Here is a 21193-nt window from a genome sequence, read left to right as displayed (position 1 = left end):
AGGTTAGGTACCTCGTCAGAGGTCACACAGTCACTCTGTAGTAAACCTAGCATCTGAAATCTCTCTGATGCTTGAGTATATGTATTTCCTATGATTACATTCTGAACTCCAGAGGGAAAGAAATGGTAGAGTAACAGGAAATTCTTCATACAGGATAAAATTCAAATGACCTAGTAAAATCAAACTTTTTATAAGTTAAAAAAGAAGAAAGAAAAAGAAAAGAAAAGAAAGAAAAAAGAAAATGTATTTCTCCTTGGCAGATTTTTATGTAATGGAAAAACTTAAAGACCTCGTGTGAGTGAGTTTATTTCTATTTTTGGCATGGCGGTCACACTTTAATGTTTGTGTTTATGATTCAGCATTTTAAGAGTGGACTTTTTCTCAATTGCTTTCAAAAATAAATACAGTTCACCCTTGAACAATGTGGGGGTTAAGAGCACTGACCCCCGTGCAATTGAAAATTTGACTCACCCAAACTTAACTACTAATAACCTATTGTTGACTGGAAGCCTACCAACAACATAAACAGTTAACACGTATTTTGTATATGTATTACATAATGTATTCTTACAATAAAGTAACCTAGAGGAAAGAAAATGCTATTAAGAAAATAATAAAGAGGGGTGCTTCGGTGGCTCAGTCAGTTAAGCATCTGACTCTTGATTTTGGCTCAGGTCATCATCTCACAGTTGGTGACATCCAGCCCCAAGTCGGAGCCTGCTTCGGATTCTCTCTCTCCTTCACTCTCAGCCCCTTCCCCACTCATGCTCTCTCTTTTTCTCTCTCTCAAAATAAGTAAATAAACTAAAAAAAGAAAAGAAAATCATAAGGAATAGAAATACATTTACAGTACTGTACCGTATTTATCAGAAAAAAATCCACATATAAGTGGACCTGTGCAGTTCAAACCCATGTTATTGGAAGGTCAACTGTATATGAATATTGCCTATGACATAGCTGATCATGAACTTTGTTCTGCATCTAGAAACTGGATTATAACAACTTTCCAAGTCAGAAGGAGTAGATTTATTTTTTTTAAACCTCTAAATGTAATTTGGTATCACCCAAGCAAATCTTTTTCATCATCTTGTTCTGAATTACATCAAATGTTTATATATAAATATATATTTAATTATCTTATCTAAGGCTTAACCCTTATCTCACCTTTGCTCTTCTTTGTAAATTTATATAGCTTCACAGGGATTTTTCTTTTCTCTTAAAGCTCACTTAAGCTAAATTTGGCTTTCTGTCCTTCCCATAACACACACAAATTTTTCTCCTGTGGTAACCTATTTCTATTTCCTACTGAAGATGCATCTGCTTCTGAGATGTCAGGTTCTGCTATTAACGGGAAAATATTGGAGAATTAGATATGGGGTTTTCCTTTTTTTAATCCTCGATCCTTGAGTCATTGAACAAGTCTGTTTTTGCTAGCCAGCTTCCTCCTAACATTAAGAAACAATTGCTAGGGGCGCCTGGGTGGCTCAGTCGGTTAAGTGTCCATCTTCGGCTTAGGTCATGATCTCGTGGTTCATGAGTTCGAGCCCCGCGTCGGGCTCTGTGCTGACAGCTCGGAGCCTGGAGCCTGCTTCGGATTCTGTGTCTCCCTCTCTCTCTGACCCTCCCCCCATTCATGCTCTGTCTCTCTCTGTCTCAAAAGTAAATAAACGTTAAAAAAAAAAAAAAAGCAATTGCTATTTGGATACCACTTAATGGCAAGTTTAAATTTTGTACTTTGAAAGCGTTTCTCCAGTTTGGCAACTAAGAGAAAACATGGAATGACACAAAAATGCCTTTTGAACTGGATTTGACTTGTTTCATCGAATTTGTTCAAAGATCAGACAGTATTATTTTCTCGGCAGGGCTCTTTCTGTCTCCTGCTCCTGATTCTTTTGAGGGATGTAGTTGTAATCGTAAATTCCTTAAGTACCCCAAGACCTTAATTTCAGTCTAACTGATTTTCTTTGTAATCCTATGGGGTTTATTTTATGCATTTGTAATATTCTTCTGAGAAGGGCACCTGTGCATTTCATCTAGCTGCCAAAGTTATCAGGAGCACAAAAAAAGTTTAAGAACCCACTTGGGGTACCAACCCAGAAAGAACTAAGCAGTGCCCACAGGCACAAAGTGTTTCTTGACCTTACCAAATACAATATTTGGAACACTGGATTTTCAAATAAGAACTTTAGAGATTTCTGAGAAAAGGCTCTCATAGTTCTGACTCATCAGCACACACCTCAAGTTTTAATCTGGACAGAAGCCAGGGTCAAACCTACCTCCTCTTTTCTATTCCTTTCCAGATGATTGGTACCATCCAAGTCGTGTGTGTCAGGAATCTACAAGTCACCCTGGAATTGTCCTGCTTTCCTCTCTTACTAAATTAATCACATATTAAGTCCTGGCAGTTTTACTCTTTTAAATTTATGTAGTCCCTTCCTGCTCTTAGATTAGAGACTACTGTCTTCAGTTAAGGGCTTTCTCTGGCACTACTCTGTCAGACTCTGCATATTGGTCTCTGCCCTGCCTTTTGTCTAGCTAGCTGTCTAGAGATAAGAAAGATAAGACTTAAGAGTCCCAATAGAGTGAAGTCCAAGGTTACCCAAACTTGTTACAGCAAAGCAGTGCTCAACACCATAATTGAATTCCCCAAATATAGCTTTTTTATTTCTCCCTTGTATTTGCAATATAAATGTCTTTACTTATAATATGAGAAAAATTATTTGTCATTGTTTCCTGGGTTGCCTTCCTCCAACCCCCATCCCGTGTGAGTCATGTTCATCTCAGAGAAAACTTTAGTTGTATAAACTTTATGAATGAATTGCCTTTGACCAGCCTCCAGATAAATGTGTATATCATTAAGATATCTTGAGCTCACTAGCAGCCTTGAAATTTTGAATATTTGGTGAATCCAGAGGAAATTGAATTTAGTGGAGAACTGTCTGAATTTTGAACAACTCTTGCGAGCCTGCCAACCTCTTTGACCATTGAAGCTATTTTGCCTCATGTTGCAGAAGAAATTAATGTTAGTTTTCCATGTAAGTGATTCAACTCACCAATTTGTACCTATTTCAGAATAAGCTGTTGTTTTGAGAGTGCGATCATCATAAATTCACACATTCAGAGAAGATTCTTCTCAGGAAAAGGCTGTCTCTCTAGGGAAACCCATAGGATTTAAGAGGTCCAGCAGCAGTGAAAAATGTGTGAGAATAAACCTCTTTGTGAACATTTAGCATAAGTTAGCTGCTACTGATGTGGTGGTTGCTATATCCTTATCATTCTTCAAACGATATTGTGAATAGGAGAGTTTTTTAATTGAAACCCAGCTTTAAGGTATGAAACAGAACTTGAAACCTGAGAAGGCAGCCGTTAAAGTCACAAGTTGTGCTTAACATGTCAAGGACTCTAATGAGGGAGCCAGTTCCCATCCTTGTCACTTACAGTTTAGTGAATGTTTTATTTAACTACATTGCAAAAAATGGAGATTTCACAAAAAAGTGTAATACATGCCCTATAGATCTCATAGGTTTATAATAAGGAGCAAGTAAAAGAAATGTATGTGAAAGCACTCTGTATTACAGAAACACAAGATTTTTTAAAAAGGAAGAAACTGAGGGTTCTACAAGTAATATTTGCTGTGTTCAGGGACTCCTTTTAAGTACTATAATGTTGGAAGAGAAATTGTCATGAACTATTGGGAGCTTTGGTATCATTAAAAATAGAACACAGGTAGTAAGCAGATTTATTATAAAATGTAAGGCCAAATTACTCTTTAACGGAAATATCCTGTCCAAAATCATTTATATGTCAGAGGAAAATAAAACCAGTGTCCCTTAAAAGATTGTTTGTAAATAAAAGCGTCTGGATTATTCTTACTTTTTGCTGTACTACTGCTTAATGTATTCTAAACTGTTAAATCAAGTCTCATACTTCAGTTAACTGAATATTTGAGAATGATAAAGGACGTGGAATCAAATACTATCTTAAGTACACTTTTAAGCAAATCTGTGAGACATTTTGATGGACCCTAATAGCCTGGTAAAGGGTGATAAGATCTGACTATTATGCTTTACCTAATAGCCACTATTTGATCTGATAATGACCTTGGTTTTAAACAAATTAAGGGTTTGGAAAAAGGTGACCAAAATAATTACATAGCTAGCTGTTCTATAAAAGCCCCTTTCCAAGAGAACTGTTATCTGCATAAATATTGAGCACTTTCTTTAGTATTTCCAGGCATATTTGTGGTTGGAATAATTTTTTAGTTTTTATCCATGCACCAGGGCAAATTATTAAAATGAAACTCAACAGATGAACATAGGGGAAGGGAAGGAAAAATAAGATAAAAACAGAGAAGGAGGCAAACCATAAGAGACTCTTAAATACAGAAAACAAACTGAGGGTTGCTGTAGGGGAGATGGGTAGGGGGATTGCTAAATGGGTGAGGGGCATTAAGGAGGGCATTGTTTAGGATGAGCACTGGGTGTCATATGTAAGGGATGAATCACTGGGTTCTACTCCTGAAGCCAAGACTCCGCTGTATGACAACTATCTTGAATTTAAATAAAACAAAATGAAAACCTGGTACTAATACCTCTCTGGCCACCAGCCAGTCCCATGACTTCCCAGACGAAGCTGGTTCTTCTTTTATAACATGAATTACCGTGCCCCGCTCTTCTCCAAGAACCATCTCAGAAATCCAGCTGTTCTTTCTCCCACTTCCTCAAAACCCACAACCTCAGTTCTACCACCAGTCTGTGAGCAATGGGGCTATGCGTCCATCTGCCTAACTACACCTGGTTCCAAAGTCCACACCCACCCTCAGTGACTCCAAGGTATTTTTCTGGCCCCACTCTTACTAAATAAAATAATTTAAAATGTAAATTTAGTCTCAGGCAGAGATCCCCTTCTGGTGAAGTAGTCTTCCACCCATGGTAATCAGTTGATCCCTGCAGGATCAAGCCAGGATCATTTAGCTTTTTATCACACCATAATAAATGATGCTTTACATGGATTATCTCATTGAATCCTCTTGAATAAACCTATTAGCTAGATACTATTATTCCTAGTTTGCAGATACAGAAACTGAGGCTAATAGAAATTAGAGAGCTTGCTACAGCCGCACAGTCAGTCAGTGGGGGAGCCAGCATTCAAGTACAGATCCGACCAGTCAGCTTCCATGCTCTGAATTTCTACGCTGTGCAACTTACTTACTGTATTCTCTTTTTTTATTATTTATTTTTTTTAGTTTATTTATTTTGAGAGAGAGAAAGAGAGAGAGAGAGAGAGAGAGAACACAAACAGGGGAGAGGCAGAGAGAGAGGGAGAGAGAGAATCCCAAGCAACCTCCATGTTCAGCACAGAGCCCAATGCCAGGCTTGAGCTCAGTCTCACAACTGCGAGATCACGACCTGAGCCAATATCAAGAGTCGAATGCTTAATTCACTGAGCTACCCAGGCACCCTGATAGTGTATTCTCTTAAGCGCAAACAACAGTCTTTCTTTCACAGAAAATTTAGGAATTAGTTAAATGAAGGTGATTGTCCAGTTTTTAACTTTCCTTTCCTTCCTCCCCACACCACAGAGATATATACCAGAGATGGGAACTCCTATGGAAGACCTTGTGAATTTCCATTCTTAGTTAATGGGACCTGGCATCATGAGTGCATTCGTGATGAAAATCATGGTGGGCCATGGTGTGCAACCACCTTAAATTATGAGTATGATCAAAAGTGGGGCATCTGCTTAATACCAGGTATGTATGGGCTAACAGGCTTTATATAGAGAGAGACAATGGATACCATTTCTGTGAAGCAAAAGGGACAAAGAAGAGTCCAAGATGACTCACAAATGACTGCAACAAATATTATCCTAGAGAAAAAATATATATTTGAGGGAAGAGGGAAATAATGTGTAGCTATGAGCTTGCTTTTAGGAGTAGGCCAAGAATAGAACCAAGACAGGATGGTATCATGGAAGACAAAGAAGGAGGGAGTGTCTGTAGCATAGATACCTCAGGAATAGGAAGTGGAAAAGGCATGAGCAGTTAGGAAATTGCTGCTGACCTTCATTAGAGCAGTTTCAAAAGACCATTGGTCATAGAAGCTAAGTTGTAGTGGACAGGCGTGAATAAGAGAGAAAGCCTCTTAAGGTTTATGAAATAGAAAAAGAGCAAAGATGGTGGTTTGTGGGGTAGATAGGTTAAAGAAACACTCTTAGGATGATAGACACTTAAGTATATTTATGGCCTGAAGTAGAGAGTAGGGGACAAAAGAGACCCATATCCCTGGCCCTCTCAAAATTGGTGACACTGTTCCTTCTGCTATTTGTGTGTGTTGAGCAGAGCATTTTTTCTAATTGCTTCTTACTAGACGCAAACTATTCACGACATGCTAAAGAGTTCACTGTTCTTTAGAAAGAGAGAGAGACCAAAGTAGCAGTTGATTCATTATCTGGCATATAACTGAGACATATTTTATCACCAGTCAGGTAAGAGTTACAGGTGATCACAGTACCTGACATGTGATAAGTGCCCCAGAAATATTTTTAAGTGGTCAGTAGTTTGGAAGAATGTATAACAAAGAGAAAGGAAAAATCTCCAGACCTAGGTAATAATAGTTAATGCTTTTAGGGCCTTACCAAGTGTCAGATACCATTCTGAGCACTCAAACTATATCAACTCATTCAATCTTCACACAACCTTATAAGGTAGGCACCACTATTTATCCCCATTTCACAGATGACCAAAGTGAGGCACAGGGGAATTACAGCACTTGCCTAAGGTCACATAACAAATACATTTCAGAACTAGGATTCAAATCTAGGAAACCCAGTTCTGAATTCCTTGACCCAAATAACTATACTATATCATGCCTCATTCAGTAGCCAGTCTACTGGTATTAGTAATGCTGATTCCTCTTTAAGGAAGCTGAGCTTCAAAATGAAGAGTTCTAAGCAACTAGAAGAGGTTATACTGAGAAAATGGTTCTGCAGCAGAATCACTTGGAAAGTTTGTTAGAACAAAGATTTCTGGAGCCCACCTTCAGAAATTATAATTTGGTAGCTTTGGAGTGGGGCCCAAGAATTCACAGTTCAATGAGTTCCCAGAGGATACTGGTCTGAGGACCACACTTTGAGAATTACTATTCCAGGTAGAGGCATAGGCTTTTCAACACCCAGAACCTACTAAAAGATAAACGCTGATGTTTGCTTCAATTATAACTGATATGAGGCAGAGTTTGGTCAACTAGGCACTGATTTCATTTAAACCTCATTATAGTCTGGATCAGAAATTTTAGATGTGAAAGGGAGCATAGAGGTTATCCAGTGCAATCCCTCAATTCTCAGGTGAGGGGCGGCAGACCCAGATTGATGACATGGTCTGTCAGGATCAGACCACATTCATATGGAGTCTGGTGGAGATTCCAGGATTCCTGACACTCATTCCCCACATATTTATTCCACTACACCTTGCTTCCTTGACTGTTATGAGTATCAGTGTCTTTAGCTTCTTTTGGGTGGTGGGGTGAGAATGGGAGGTATTAATGCATTCATATACCTCTCAGAGTTCTTTTTAGGGACGAAGTAAGACTGTGAGTTTCTCAAAGCTGAGGATTCCTAAACCATGTAGATTATATTTTATAGCAGACATACTGCCATCCCCCGGAAGCTTCCGGATTTCAGGCATAGGGCTCCAGTGGTAATAAGGAGACTTGAGGCGATGTACTTGCAAATCTACCTATTTTGTTTTCACCAAATGTCACAACCACCTATATTGCTATTTAGGCCATTCAAAAGTGACTGAAGAAGCAGCGTATGCTGTTCAGAAGATCAACAAGAGTAGATTTAGAGACCAGTGCTCTGATCACAGCTCTGCCACAAGCAACTCTAGATCTTTGTTCCCATCTGTGAAATGAGAGCATTAGACAAGATGACCTAGGAGGGCCCTTCCAGCTTGAAAGGCCATGAGTCTAACATGTGATATGTGACTGATGATGGGAGGCTCTTTGCAAAACCCCCAGAGTGGAGCCTGGGACACATACGATATAGCCTATATTAGGTTTCCTCTTCTAGACAGTATATGGGAGTCTCTAAGTATGTTTTTGAACCAGCTGTATCAAGATCTGTATATCTCATATAAGAAATAATTTGAAGGGTCTTTGTCTGGAATTGTAACTGCTTTTAGATATTTGGGTTTTTTTTAACATTTATTTTGAGAGAGAGAGAAAGCAGGGGGAGGGGCAGAGAGAGGAGAGGAAATCCCATACAGGCTCCATGCTGTCAGCACAGAGCCCAACTCGGGGCTTAATCTCGCAAATCATGAGATCATGACCTAAGCCGAAATCAAGAATTGGATGCTTCACTGACTGAGCCACCCAGGTGCGCCTAAGTATTTGTTGAAGAAAATAATATGCACATTATACAACGAACATGTACGTCTGTATACGTATGCACACATGTATACATATACATATGTAATATTGATTGTATAATATTATATGTCATTTATTAAATCCTCTGTTAATATATTAAGGAAAAATGCAGACTGAGTTTTTCAAATAAGGTAGTCACTTGGGTTCTACATTATGGGCATTTAAGTACCATGTCTGCACACACACATACACACAGGAGTTTCACTGCAAACTGTGGCAAACCCCTCTGCCGTCTGCCGCTATCTGCAAGTGAACTTGTTTTTCATCAGCTCAGGAGTTTAACAATGTGAACACAGTTGAAGACTCCTACGTTTAGGCAGAGGGCAGGCAGGGGCTAAAATATGGCATTGTAATTGGTAGGGGATAATGGGAGAGTAGAGGATAGGAGAGTGGAAGCTTTCATCAGCCAAGGTCATTTGGTTCCTATGACTTCAAAATTTCTTTGTGTAACCAAAGAATCAAAACATGGTCATTTGAACAATAAACTTCAATTTTAGTGTATCCTAAGAAGATGGAAATTGAATTGCAGTATTGGTAAACATTCTTAGTAATATAAAACATTACGCCCTTACTTCATGATGGCTAACATATCTTTTTATCAACAGAAAATGGCTGTGAAGATAATTGGGAAAAGAATGAGCAGATTGGAAGTTGCTACCAATTTAATACTCAGGCATCTCTTTCTTGGAAGGAAGCTTATGTTTCATGTCAGAATCAAGGAGCTAACTTACTGAGCATCAGTGATGCTGATGAATTAACTTATCTTAAAGGTAGGTTTGCATGTGGTAGACCAAATTGCCGGGATTGTAAAGATGCCATCTGTCTACCTCTATTTTCATACCTGGGTATGTTGATTTGTGTATATATCTTTCTGTCTTTTCTTGGGATCTAAACATCAACACTGAAGCCCTCAAGCAAAAAGGTATTAATAGAATCACATTCTATCCATTGAAACTGCATTTCATGTTGGAGAGCAAAAAGAAGTTATTGCTCAGAAAATGGAGTGAGGTAGCAAGATTAAACTGCTACCCTAAGCCTAAGAGAAAAGGTTTTGTAAAAGGTGAACATTAAACAGTTTGAACATTGAAAAGTGGAGAACTCAAGGAAGGTAACGAACATGGCTGAGTCACACTAGATGGCCTCAGTGAAACGTTCTTGTGGTTGGGTAGAGGAGTGCCATACTCAAAGGCAAGGAGAGAATTAAGAAATCTGCAAATGGTTTAATGAATGGACACATAGAGTGGATAGAATTTTGTTTTATTTTGTTTGTGGGGTGATGGTGGTAATTTAAACATTTTTAATTGTGAAAACTTGTACATACAAAAATAGAATATAACCTAAAAGAGACCTGTATAACCACCGCCCTGACTTTACACACTCGTTGTACACTAACATTTGTCATATTGCATTACATGGATTGATTCCGTCCCTCTTTCCTTGCTTCCCTCCCTTTAAAGAAATAAAATGTTAATAGAGTTGAAAACCCATGACCACGTCTCAAAATAACCATTCTTTGAGTGCTTTTATAACATATATATGTATAAATACGGCATATGTTTTCATTATATAGATCTATAATACACAGATATGAAAACATAGATTAAAACAGATATAAAAACGTATCTAGGTTTTTAAATGATACAAATACTTATTTACCCATATGTAAGTTTATACGTTGTCAACTGCTGCTGTTACCTTGTATGAATAAACCACAATTTATCCATCCCCCTATTGAGAAACAGGTTGTTTTCAGCTTTTCCTATTACAAATACCACTGTAAGGAACATCCTCATATGTGTCTCATGGGGTAGACATGTATGAGATTTTTACTTGAGTAGGAATTGCTTAGTCATGGGGTGCACATCTCTTCACCTGTAATCAAAATTCCAAATTACTTTCCAAAGTGGCTGTATTCATTTACACCTCTGCAGGCACTTGATGTTGTCAGACTTAGTTGGCCATTGTGATTAATGTGAAATGGTTATTTCATTTGTCTTTTATATTTTCCTGATAATTCATGTGGTTTTGTGCCTTGTGTTTATTAGGCATTCAGGTTTTCAGCTTATAATCTGCCAGGTGATATCCTTTGCCTTCTTTTTGAGTTGTTTGCCTCCTTTTTCTTATTGATCTATAGTAATTCTTTATATACACTTATCTTTTGCTGTAGGATTACAAATATCTTTTCCTAGTCTTTGGTCTTTTCACTTTTGTTGCTTCTTATTATTTAAAAATATGGTACTTTTAATTTGGTCAGTCAGTCTCTTCCATAATGTTTTGTGCTTATTTATATTATTTAGCAAATTCTTTCTTAGCCCTAGTATGATAAACGTAACCTCTCATTTTTCTTCTAAAAGTTTTAAATTTTGCTTTTCATGTTTACATCCATAATCCATTTGAAATAAAATTTCTAGAGGTGGGAATCTAATTTGTCTTTCTCCACATGGATGTTAGTTAATCAAGCACTATTTATTTTACATTTTTCCCTAAAATTTATTATTCTACCTCTAATAAATATAAACTCCCCTATTACATGTGGGTTATTTCTAGGTTCTCCATTCTATTCCTTTGGTCTACTTGTCTGTCTATGTGTCTGTTCCACACTGTTTTAATTATGCCAGCTGCATGGTAAATATGGATGAGCAAGTCCTCTCATTTTTTTTTTCTTGAATTGCCTTGGCTATTTTTTAACCACTTATTCTTTTCTATGAATTTAAGGATCAGCTTATTAATCTCAATGAAAAACTTTATTGGGACTTTGGAATTGCATTGAATTATAGATTAAAGAGGTACCTTTGTCACTACATTATTTATTAAGTCAACTCATCCATGAATATGGTATGCCTTTCTATTTATTTGGGACATCTTTTATGTACTCAGTAAACTTCTCTAACTTTTTCCATCAGAGCATTGCACTTCTTTTACTAGAAAGTTTATAAACAGAAACTTTTTGTATTATTTTTAAAAATCATGAAGCCAAAGTTATTAAGTCTCTGATGATTTGAATGAAAAAATAATCATAACATATGACAGCAATGATGTTTCAGACTGAGTACTAAATACTTTTCATACATTATCTTATTTAATACTATATAACAATTCTATGTAGGTATTTTTATTAATAAGCCTATTTTGCAGATGAGGAATGTGAGGATCAGAAAGGAAATGTAACTTGTTCAAGGTCACCCACAAGTAATTAACAGAGCCAAAATTGGAACACAGTCAATCTGACTTGAAAACAAGTTGTATCTGGCATGTGTCTGCATTTACCTTTTTTTTTTTTTTTTATAAAGAGAATTTGTTTTTGTTTTCTTTAATTTTTTTTAACGTTTATTTATTTTTGAGACAGAGAGGGACAGAGCATGAACGGGGGAGGGTCAGAGAGAGGGAGACACAGAATCCGAAATAGGCTCCAGGCTCCGAGCTGTGAGCACAGAGCCCAACGCAGGGCTTGAACTCACGGACCGCGAAATCATGACCTGAGCCGAAGTCGGCCGCTCAACCGACTGAGCCACCCAGGCGCCCCTGCATTTACCTTTTTTAAGACTAGTTAAGTTCTTTGCAGGTATAGGTGGGTCTCATGGGTTGTTTTTTCCCTTTTGCGCAAAACTCTAAGCATTATTCCTATATATGAAACAAATACTTATTGACTAATTCAGATAAATCCCATCACAATGCTTTATAATAAGTGTTAATATTTGGTAAATTCAAACTATGAGCAAAACCCTCATGTCTCCAGACAAATTAAATAATCTAATTATCATTACAACCTCATAAGGTAAGTATTTTTACCCCCATTTACAGATAAGGCAATTGATGCTTACTTAGAAATAACATACCCAACATCACACACCTCAGAAGTATCAGAACTGGGATTCAAATATCAACATATATGACTCCAGACCCCTTACTTTTTTACTATACTACTTAATCCTCTTATATATATTTTTTTCTCTTCATCATTTCTTTTCATCATTAAAAGTCTACTAGTCTTTGTCATGCTCTTTAGCTAAAACTTTGTTCAGCCCTCCTTTCTTACTTCTTTAGCTTCACCCTTTTCCCGTTTTGTTCGATACTTGAATAATCAGAGCTCTAGAAAGGAAATCTATCAAATAAGCCTGATGGGCTAGTGGTTGTCAATGGAATTCCTTTTCAGACCTCAGTGAACCTTATAACAAATATTGTTGAAAGTGAAAAGTACCAATAAATTTAAGCCTCCTGGAATATTGACATTTGGAAACTGATGTTTTCGGTGAAGGAGAAAAGTGTCCAAGTATGACTATCAAAACCCTAACAATCTAATGATGAATTTGGAGGAGTGAATGTTGCATGATTTCTTTATCTATCACTTTTATGTTATAACTCATAAAAGTGAGATAACATATTAAATGACCCTGCTGTTTCGTAGGCCAGACTCTTCCCACATTTTATATATAGCAATAATTTTAGAGATAAACCCTTTCTAATATTCCAGACTTCTCTTTCACTGTGAATGCTGTTTAAGCATAATATAATCATTATAGCCTAATTGTAACTGATAGTTTCCCAAGATTCAAGCTGTACTTTAACATCTGAAACTCACAGTATCAAAATCTTGAAAGTTTCTTGAAGTTTCTCTCTTCACTGAAAACTATCACGTGTAAATATTAGGCTAGGAGAGGGAGGCCAACAAAAGTGACTCAGAGATTTTGTGATCCAAGTGCTTGATCTAATTGGGGAAAAGAATTGTACATATGCAGAGCATAATGGAGAATGTTATTCCCAAATGATTTCTAGTTTGGTAGCTAATGGTAGACTAGGGAATCTACTGCCAGAAAAAAAGCAGAAGCAGCCCCTTGAAAATAAGTCCCATGCAATCTAAAAGAGCTTTCTTTTTCCTTTCTGCTTGCCCTGCACTTAGTTTTGTTTTGATTTTGTTCTACTAATACACGGGCTTTTGGGGATGGGGGATTCTGGATTTTGTTTGGGAATCAGATCTCCCATGGTTCTAGCCTTCCCAGGGAACCTCTAACCACAGATTCATCCCAGAGTTACAAAAGAAGACCCAACAGTCCATTCTTCCTCATTTGTCTCCACCCTGAGAGGTTGTTCACTTAGAGTGGCCTCAACAGGTGCCCCAAGACTAGGCTACTTCTAAGTGAGGGCCCCTTGCTGGTTTGACCTTCCTTATACATTAGAAGATGTTCTTTTCTGGCTCCTTCCACATGCAATTACCATTATCAGGCCTGTAGTCTCCCTTGTGGGGAGAGGAATAGAAATAGAAGGTCAAGTCTGAACAGGTTTTAAGGACAGTGACAAATATCGACTTCAGTGAACTCTCTTGTTTGATTTCATTAGGTATGGGGATTTATGCTATCAATCGTCTGTTTCTTGATGGCAAAGATGGGGTGAGCAAAGTCTCAAATTGGTCAGCTTCTTGCTTGGACAGTATGGAGAAAAAAATCTAGCTTCACATTGTCCAAGCCATAAAAGAAATACCTGCCTTTCATATTTGACCAACCCAGATTTTTAGAATCTATTTCCCATTCACATTCACCTGGCATAAAACACATAAAGAACATTCCTGTTTGTCAACACAGTCAGTTTTAAAATCCTATAATTCTATTGAAGAATAAGTCACCAATACAGCTCACAAATAGGACAGTGTAATTAAGCAAATTATAGGAACTTATCAGCTTCCAAAGTTCATTTAGTTTCTTCATAAATATGTACTTCCCATGTGCAGGTAAGCAGTAGGATTATTCAGATATCCTCCTGGGGATATCTGAAAAGTCTTCATGGAAAGAAGGACATTGAACTTGGGAAGGATGGGAAGGATTGGTCTCCATAGTATCCCCATTAAAAATTAATAAAGGGAATTTGGAATATCCTGTAATGGTTGAGTTGGAGTGCCATAAATATGTCATAGTTTCCAGGACTTCTTTAGGAAGGCTAGAAAACTAATTATCCTAATGAGAAATTTACATTGGATTAAATCCTCAGTTTGTTTGCCAGCACTTATGCTAACAAGGTGAAAGAAAAGGATGAGTCCAAAGTTCCCTTCAGTATGCTCTTCAAGCCATCTACCCAAATACCCACCTTTTCCTCCCTTAGAGAGTATCCTTACCATCTACTTCCTTGAGAAAAGTGAAGCAAACCCTTAGTTTCCCATCCTAGTACTTACAAACTTATCTGTATCTGTCATCCCTCCAGTTTGTTCAAGGTTAACTCCTTCCCCAAAGCTGTTTGTATCCACATCAGGTGTTTCTTCTCCCTCTTATATTTTCATTGATTCTCACTTCTACTGACTCTTCTCCCAACAGGCCATAAACTTATTAAAATTTCTACCATTAAAAAACATAGTTAGATAGGTGTAGATACAGATATAGATACAAATAGGAATATAGATATGGATACAGATGTAGATACAGATATAGATGTAGATACAGATACAGATGTAGATACAGATATAGATACAGTTACAGATACAGATATAGATACAGATACAGATATAGATATAATACAGATTAAGATGTAGATACAGATATAGATATAGTTACAGATATAGATACAGGATACAGATACAAATAAAGATATAGATACAGATATAGACACAGATGCAGATTTAGATACAGATATAGATACAGTTATAGACATAGATACAGGATACAGATATAGATACAGATACAGATATAAGTATATCTCTCTTCTAGATCCCAAAGACCTGCCTCTGTCACAAATAAGCTCCTGGAACACACAGGGTATCTTTGTAATTCACTGCTAACTTCACATCTCGTTCTCAGTGGAGTGGTAATTGGGCCTTTGTCCCTACCACCCTCTTTCCAGACTCCTGCCCATCCCTTTAATGCTGGTGTCTGGTTACTGCTCTTGGCCCCTTTCATCTTTGCTGTTGCTATTTCTGCTCTACACAGAGGATATTTTCCATTTCCTGAGTGTCAGTTCTAGTGAAGTCACGTGTTTTAGGTATTCACATTCTCAAGGCTGCAGTAAGACAAAAATTGTGTACAGTCAGTCAAAATTCCCTCAAAAAACCCTTAAAATATGGATATGCTTTTCTATATGCAAATCATACAGATATATCTGATATATGTAATGGAACAAAATGATACATATCAGGTATATCTGTTTGATTTGCATATAAAAATCCATATTAGGGCACCTGGCTCAGTCAGTTAAGCGTCCGACTCTTGATTTCAGCACAAGTCATGACCTCACCATCGTGAAATCAAGCCCCGCATCTGGCTCCACACTAGGCATGGAGCCTGCTAAGATTCTCTCTCTCCTTCTTCCTCTGCTCTTCCCCTGCTCACATTCTCTCTCTTATAAAAAAAAAATATATATATATCCATATTTTAAGAACCATTTCTTTGTATATAATATACATATAAATCATATAAAATATAATTATATTAATATGCATTTAATTATTTTATAAATTTATAAATATTTATAATTTAAATTAAATTAATTTAAATATAATTTGAAATGACATTTTATAATTCATAAATTTTACATTAAAATTAATATTTTATGAATATTATAATTATAAATATAATTATATTTCAAATGTATATATATACATACAGAGAGATCATTTATATAATATAATAATGCATCATACATAATTCTCTGAGAGGAATCCAGAAATTGTTATCAAGTGTTTTACTGCTGAGAACATATCAACAAATTTATAGAGATGCCAACCTATTAACTCTTCCTATTGGTCAGCATCATCCTTGTTTTCTGTAGGCCATTACGTGAGTTCTTCTGTCTCTTCTGTCAGGCCCTCAATATCTTCAAATTCTTTTTTCTGATGTTGATGAAGTCTTACCAGGTTGTTGATAATTTTATTGACTTTCTTGATACTGGCATAAAAAGCCTTATAATCTTTTCATTCAGTTTACCATATGTTTATGGGCATATGCATATTGAGTGGCATATTTACAACTGGCATCACTACTTAAATTATCTCTGCTTCTCTTTCCCTTTTTTGCTGATGGCTTCTGGTTGTCAAATAATGAATTTGATATATCTCCACTGTCGTGTGGGGGGTGTGTGTGTGTGTGTGTGTGTCCTGTTCTGTGTCTTCATCCTAAATGTCTCCTTTGGACTCTAGAACTACATATTCCATTGCCTACCAAACAGTTCCTCTACATATTTCTGAAATAGTATGGGTAACACTTTACCTTTTGAGGGATCCATATCTCTTCCTGTCTACTAAATTGAAATCCTCAGAGAGGCAGGGACTTTGTATTTTTGGTTTTTATATTCTTAGTACTCGTTAAACAATATGTGCTTAATGAATTTACACTGTCAGTCTGGAATACAATCAGTTCTTCAAAACTGAGATATATAGTGGAAATTGTTTTCTTCTGTATTAGTACAAGAGGGCTAAAAATAGTGTAACATCTGTTCTGAGAAGATTCTGTCCTTACCTTAGTAGACAGGGACAAGCTAATGGGAAAGCAGAATTGACTTAACGCATCACCTGCCTTTGTTGGATAAACAGCCTCCTGCAGGATTCCTGCCTCACAATCAAGGCCTTCAGATAATTTTGCTATTAGTAGAAGCTTAAGTCTGACTTAGGTAATAATTTAGGTAATTTTGTCACTTGTTAAAATTATGTGATTCTTACAGAAAAAGAGGGCATTCCAAGAATTTTCTGGATTGGCTTAAATCAACTATACTCTGCTAGAGGCTGGGAATGGTCAGACCACAAGCCATTAAACTTTCTCAACTGGGACCCAGGTAACTGTTCCTACTTCCATCTATTATGCACAGAGCAAAATCTTCAAAAAAGTAAATAAACAAAAGCATCCCACTCACTGAGAGCTTATAAAAATTTCAAATCTTGGCAGCTGTTATTATGGTTAATTCTAAGAACAATTTTTTCCCCTCATTCCTTCTTTATTGTAATACCATGATAGCCAAGTTGAACCATACCATGGAGAAGTGAGAATTTGTCTGTAACATTATGGCAACCCTACAATTTTAGGTAACAGCAGAATGAGCCTCATCACACGGCCTGGCAGCTGTTCTGTATCCTTTAGGGGACTTGACATGTCTATGACTGACCAATGGTGTTTCATCTGCAGCTCAACTCCAATACAGAAATATTCTCTCATTTTAGAACTCTTGGGGTCTCCTGTAGTAGTGCTCAAGTACTGACAACCTAATGGTTATATTATATTGCATATGTAAATACCTTAAAGAAAATTTTATAGTGAATAAAACAAACAAAACCCTAGTTAGCCAAAATATTTTTCTTCCCAAAAGAAGTTAGATACCTTTTTATTCTAATTAACTTTTTTGAGAGAGAAAAAGTACGAGCAAGCATGAGCAGAGGAGGGGCGAAGGAGAGAGAGAATCTTAAGCAGTCTCCATGCCCAGCACAGAGCTTGACACAAGGTTTGGACACAGGACACTCAACTGACTCTTGATTTCAACTCAGGTCATGATCCCAGGGTTGTGGAATCGAGCCCCATGTCAGGCTCCACACTAAGCGTGGGCCTTGCTTAAGTTTCTGTCTTTCTCTCCATCTCTCTCTCTCTCTCTCTCTCTAAAATAAAAAAAAAAATTAAATTTCAGCTTCTGACAAGTGTAGAATCTAAAAGTTGACACTAGCTTCAGTATAAACGTATTCTATACACACATAAGAAAAATGAGTTAAGTGCAATACCAATAGGTCATTTTAGTTTAATGAAATTTCATTATCAGTGAGTAAATTCTCTATCACCTCAGTAAATAAAATCTTTAAAGATAATTTAACCTTTAATTCAAGGTCTTAAGGGCATTACTGAATCACAAATCAGTATATCTATTGTATAGAGTAGCAGATTAATAGCTACTGACCATAGAGTAAGACACGGATGTTGATTAGGGATAGGTTTGGTTTTGGTTTTTGGGTTTGGTTTTTGAATTAACTATAGTGTATTAGAGTGTTTCACCCTGTATCCTGTATTTTAGAAGGGAGACAGATTTAAGCACATGAGTGTCCGTGGAGGCTTTAGTAGAAGGTTTTAACTATTTTATGAGCTCCCATAAAAGCAGAAAATTAGGAATACAAATTATCTTTTCCAACCACCATTCTGGCCCTAACCTCCTCTTTCTAATCATTTAAGACATGCCTAGTGCACCTATGATAATAGGTGGATCAAGCTGTGCAAGAATGGATGCCAGGTCTGGTCTATGGCAGAGTTTTTCCTGTGAAGTTCAACTGCCCTATGTCTGCAAGAAACCATTAAATAACACAGCGGAGTTAACAGGTATCTTTCTCATTTTCTGTGCAAGTAGGTGCAAGTAAATCCATTTCAGATATCTATTTCCACCTTTCCTTCACCCTATACTGCCAATGCCAAAAACTACTTTATTTTGATGCAGTGGTTAGATGTCATCAACTATATATGCATGAAGCTTTGGTTTGATATATCCCCTTAAGATGGCAGAGATATCCTCAGTGAGAAATATATTTCTATTCACAGGTGGCTCTTTTTTCTTTAGAGCACTGTTTCTCAGAGTATGCTTCCTTAGACTAAGAGTATCGATATCAACCATACCTGTTAGAAATCAAATTCTTAGGACCCACCCCAGATCTACTGAATTGAAAACTCTGTGGACATCAACAATGTGTGTTTTAAGAAGACTTCCTGGTGATGCTGATGCACACTCAGGTCTTATATTTTACCTGCCTCTGCGAGAACTAAAAATGATGGATGTGGGAACTCTCCTCAGGTTTCCAGTTCCTACCCCATGATGCCCACCCCTGCTCTGTCTTTCTCTGCTGGGCTGCTTATTTAGTTTATTGTGTTGATAAATCAGGTAGAAAAGGTGGGGTGCAGAAGGACGAAATGTGTACAAGTATGGTTTTTTTTCAAGGGGTTTCAAGGATAAGAGAATCGCAGAACAGTTGAAATTTCTGAGGTGCAGAGAAATTTCAGAAGCCTTTGAAAGAATAAGAGGAGTGTCCTTACTGTCTTGCACAGGACCCATCGTATACTGGTATTTGATTAAATCCTCCTGAATAGGAAAAAGTAATACTCAAAACTGGGAGGGGAAAAAAAGGAGGTTTTAAAATGTCTTGCTTAAAGAATTTTGGGGGAAGGGAATAAAATTGCTTATCCATATAGGAACAGAAAACTATTTTTTAAGACTAGAAAATAAATATATAGAATAAAGATTGTTGGGAGATGTTTATAATCATAGATGAAAATGAATATTCATCTTCCAGGTTGATTCAAACCAAATTTAGTCCATACAACAAAAAGCGTAATAGAAAAGACAGCACAGATGAAAATAAAACAGAATGACTGATGATAGATCAAGTAAATACCCTGTAGCAGACTAGAATTATTAAGTAAATCATGATGTTTCCACATGATTGAATAATATGCATTTATTAAAATAACTGTGCCAGCAGGAAAATACCATAGCAGAACAAAATGATATGCCTACTTATCATTTTAATCTTGTAAAAATATGTATTCATAGAGACAAAGACTAGAATAGGAAAACATTTGTTCTAAGTTCAATTATGGGTGTTTTTTTCCTCTGTTCCTTTATCATAATTGTAAAATATAATAATAATAATACCATGTCTTATTTCAGAAACTGAAAATTAGTTCAGTTCTCTTGTGTTCTCTTGTTCTCAAGTGTGAGAAGCTAGCTTGACCTGAATTTTATCTATCAGTGAAGAACAAGCTGTTCACATTTTTTAAAATGCTGTGTTTTTATACAACAGACATTCCAAACAGTTCTGAATCCACAAAGTCCGAGTAATTCAACTTAATTTCTAATTCTATTAAGAGGAGTAGAATTATTTTGTATGGTTTTATACCTCAATCTTTTCTCCAATCTTTCTTGACTATCATTTGAGTGCGTTTTAACATGGTGAAAACAAAGAATCACTAATTCTATGAGGATATAGGTCTAGTGGAGGGAAAGAAAGAAGAGGTCCAGAGAGGCCCTGTGCCCTTTCCCTCCAGTACTATCCTCTCTTTCATGTGGAGTTTATAAATGTTATACTCTGTTTCTTAAATCTCTGTATGTCTTTGTTCAACAGTGAGCATTAATTCACATCCCCTTGCTAATCTGACCATACATGAAAGGAGATTGGACTAAATAACCTCTCAAATTCAGAGACTGGAGGGGAACCTAACAAATCCCATAGCAAGGAAGAGATTTGTCAGCAAATGGCTTATCCCACACCATTCTTCTGTCTACTAGGACTAAGGGCAGTCCCTCCTCAATGAGTCAGAACCCAATCATGTAGCACATTTGTATCACAATAAAGTCATATCATTACCTGTATCCCTATAGTCACTCTTATGATGCTATGTAGAATGAGGCACCACATAAATCCATGTTCTTGTACTATTTGACATCACGTTCCCCAGTTTTCCAGAATCCTGATGATGTGAGAAAGAATTTAAAATGTTATTGATGTATCTTTACTGGAATATATATGGATGCTTTTCCCCCAGATGTTTGGACATATTCAGATACACACTGTGATGCAGGCTGGATGTCAAATAATGGGTTTTGCTATCTTCTGGTAAATGAAAGTGATTCCTGGGATAAGGCACATATGAAATGTAAAGCCTTAAGCAGTGACCTCATCAGCATTCATTCTTTAGCAGATGTGGAGGTGGTTGTCACAAAACTTCATCATGGGGGTAAGTTTTTAAAATATCCTATTTGAAAGGTTTAAAACATTCTAAGGCACCCCTAATTTTCAGACTCTTTTTTTTGTTTAATGTTTATTCATTATT

The 21193-nt window shown here is 36.8% G+C and overlaps 1 protein-coding gene across 2 annotated transcripts in view; it reads left to right on the top strand.

The window, feature by feature from the left end:
• The window catches only part of LY75 (lymphocyte antigen 75), a 133693-nt gene that overhangs the window by 6122 nt on the left and 106378 nt on the right, over positions 1-21193 (top strand). For both annotated transcript variants that reach the window (XM_027055664.2, XM_027055663.2), the window contains exons 3-7: positions 5582-5752; positions 9035-9199; positions 17064-17174; positions 18548-18691; positions 20906-21097. In XM_027055664.2, coding sequence (XP_026911465.1) covers positions 5582-5752; positions 9035-9199; positions 17064-17174; positions 18548-18691; positions 20906-21097 — 783 coding nt within the window. The remainder of the gene's footprint in view (positions 1-5581; positions 5753-9034; positions 9200-17063; positions 17175-18547; positions 18692-20905; positions 21098-21193) is intronic.

The sequence above is a fragment of the Acinonyx jubatus genome, chromosome C1 (assembly GCF_027475565.1).
Source record: "Acinonyx jubatus isolate Ajub_Pintada_27869175 chromosome C1, VMU_Ajub_asm_v1.0, whole genome shotgun sequence".
Taxonomy (NCBI): Eukaryota; Metazoa; Chordata; class Mammalia; order Carnivora; family Felidae; genus Acinonyx; species Acinonyx jubatus.
The sequence above is the reverse complement of the archived record's forward strand: the minus strand, read 5'-3'. Positions and strand labels throughout refer to the sequence as shown.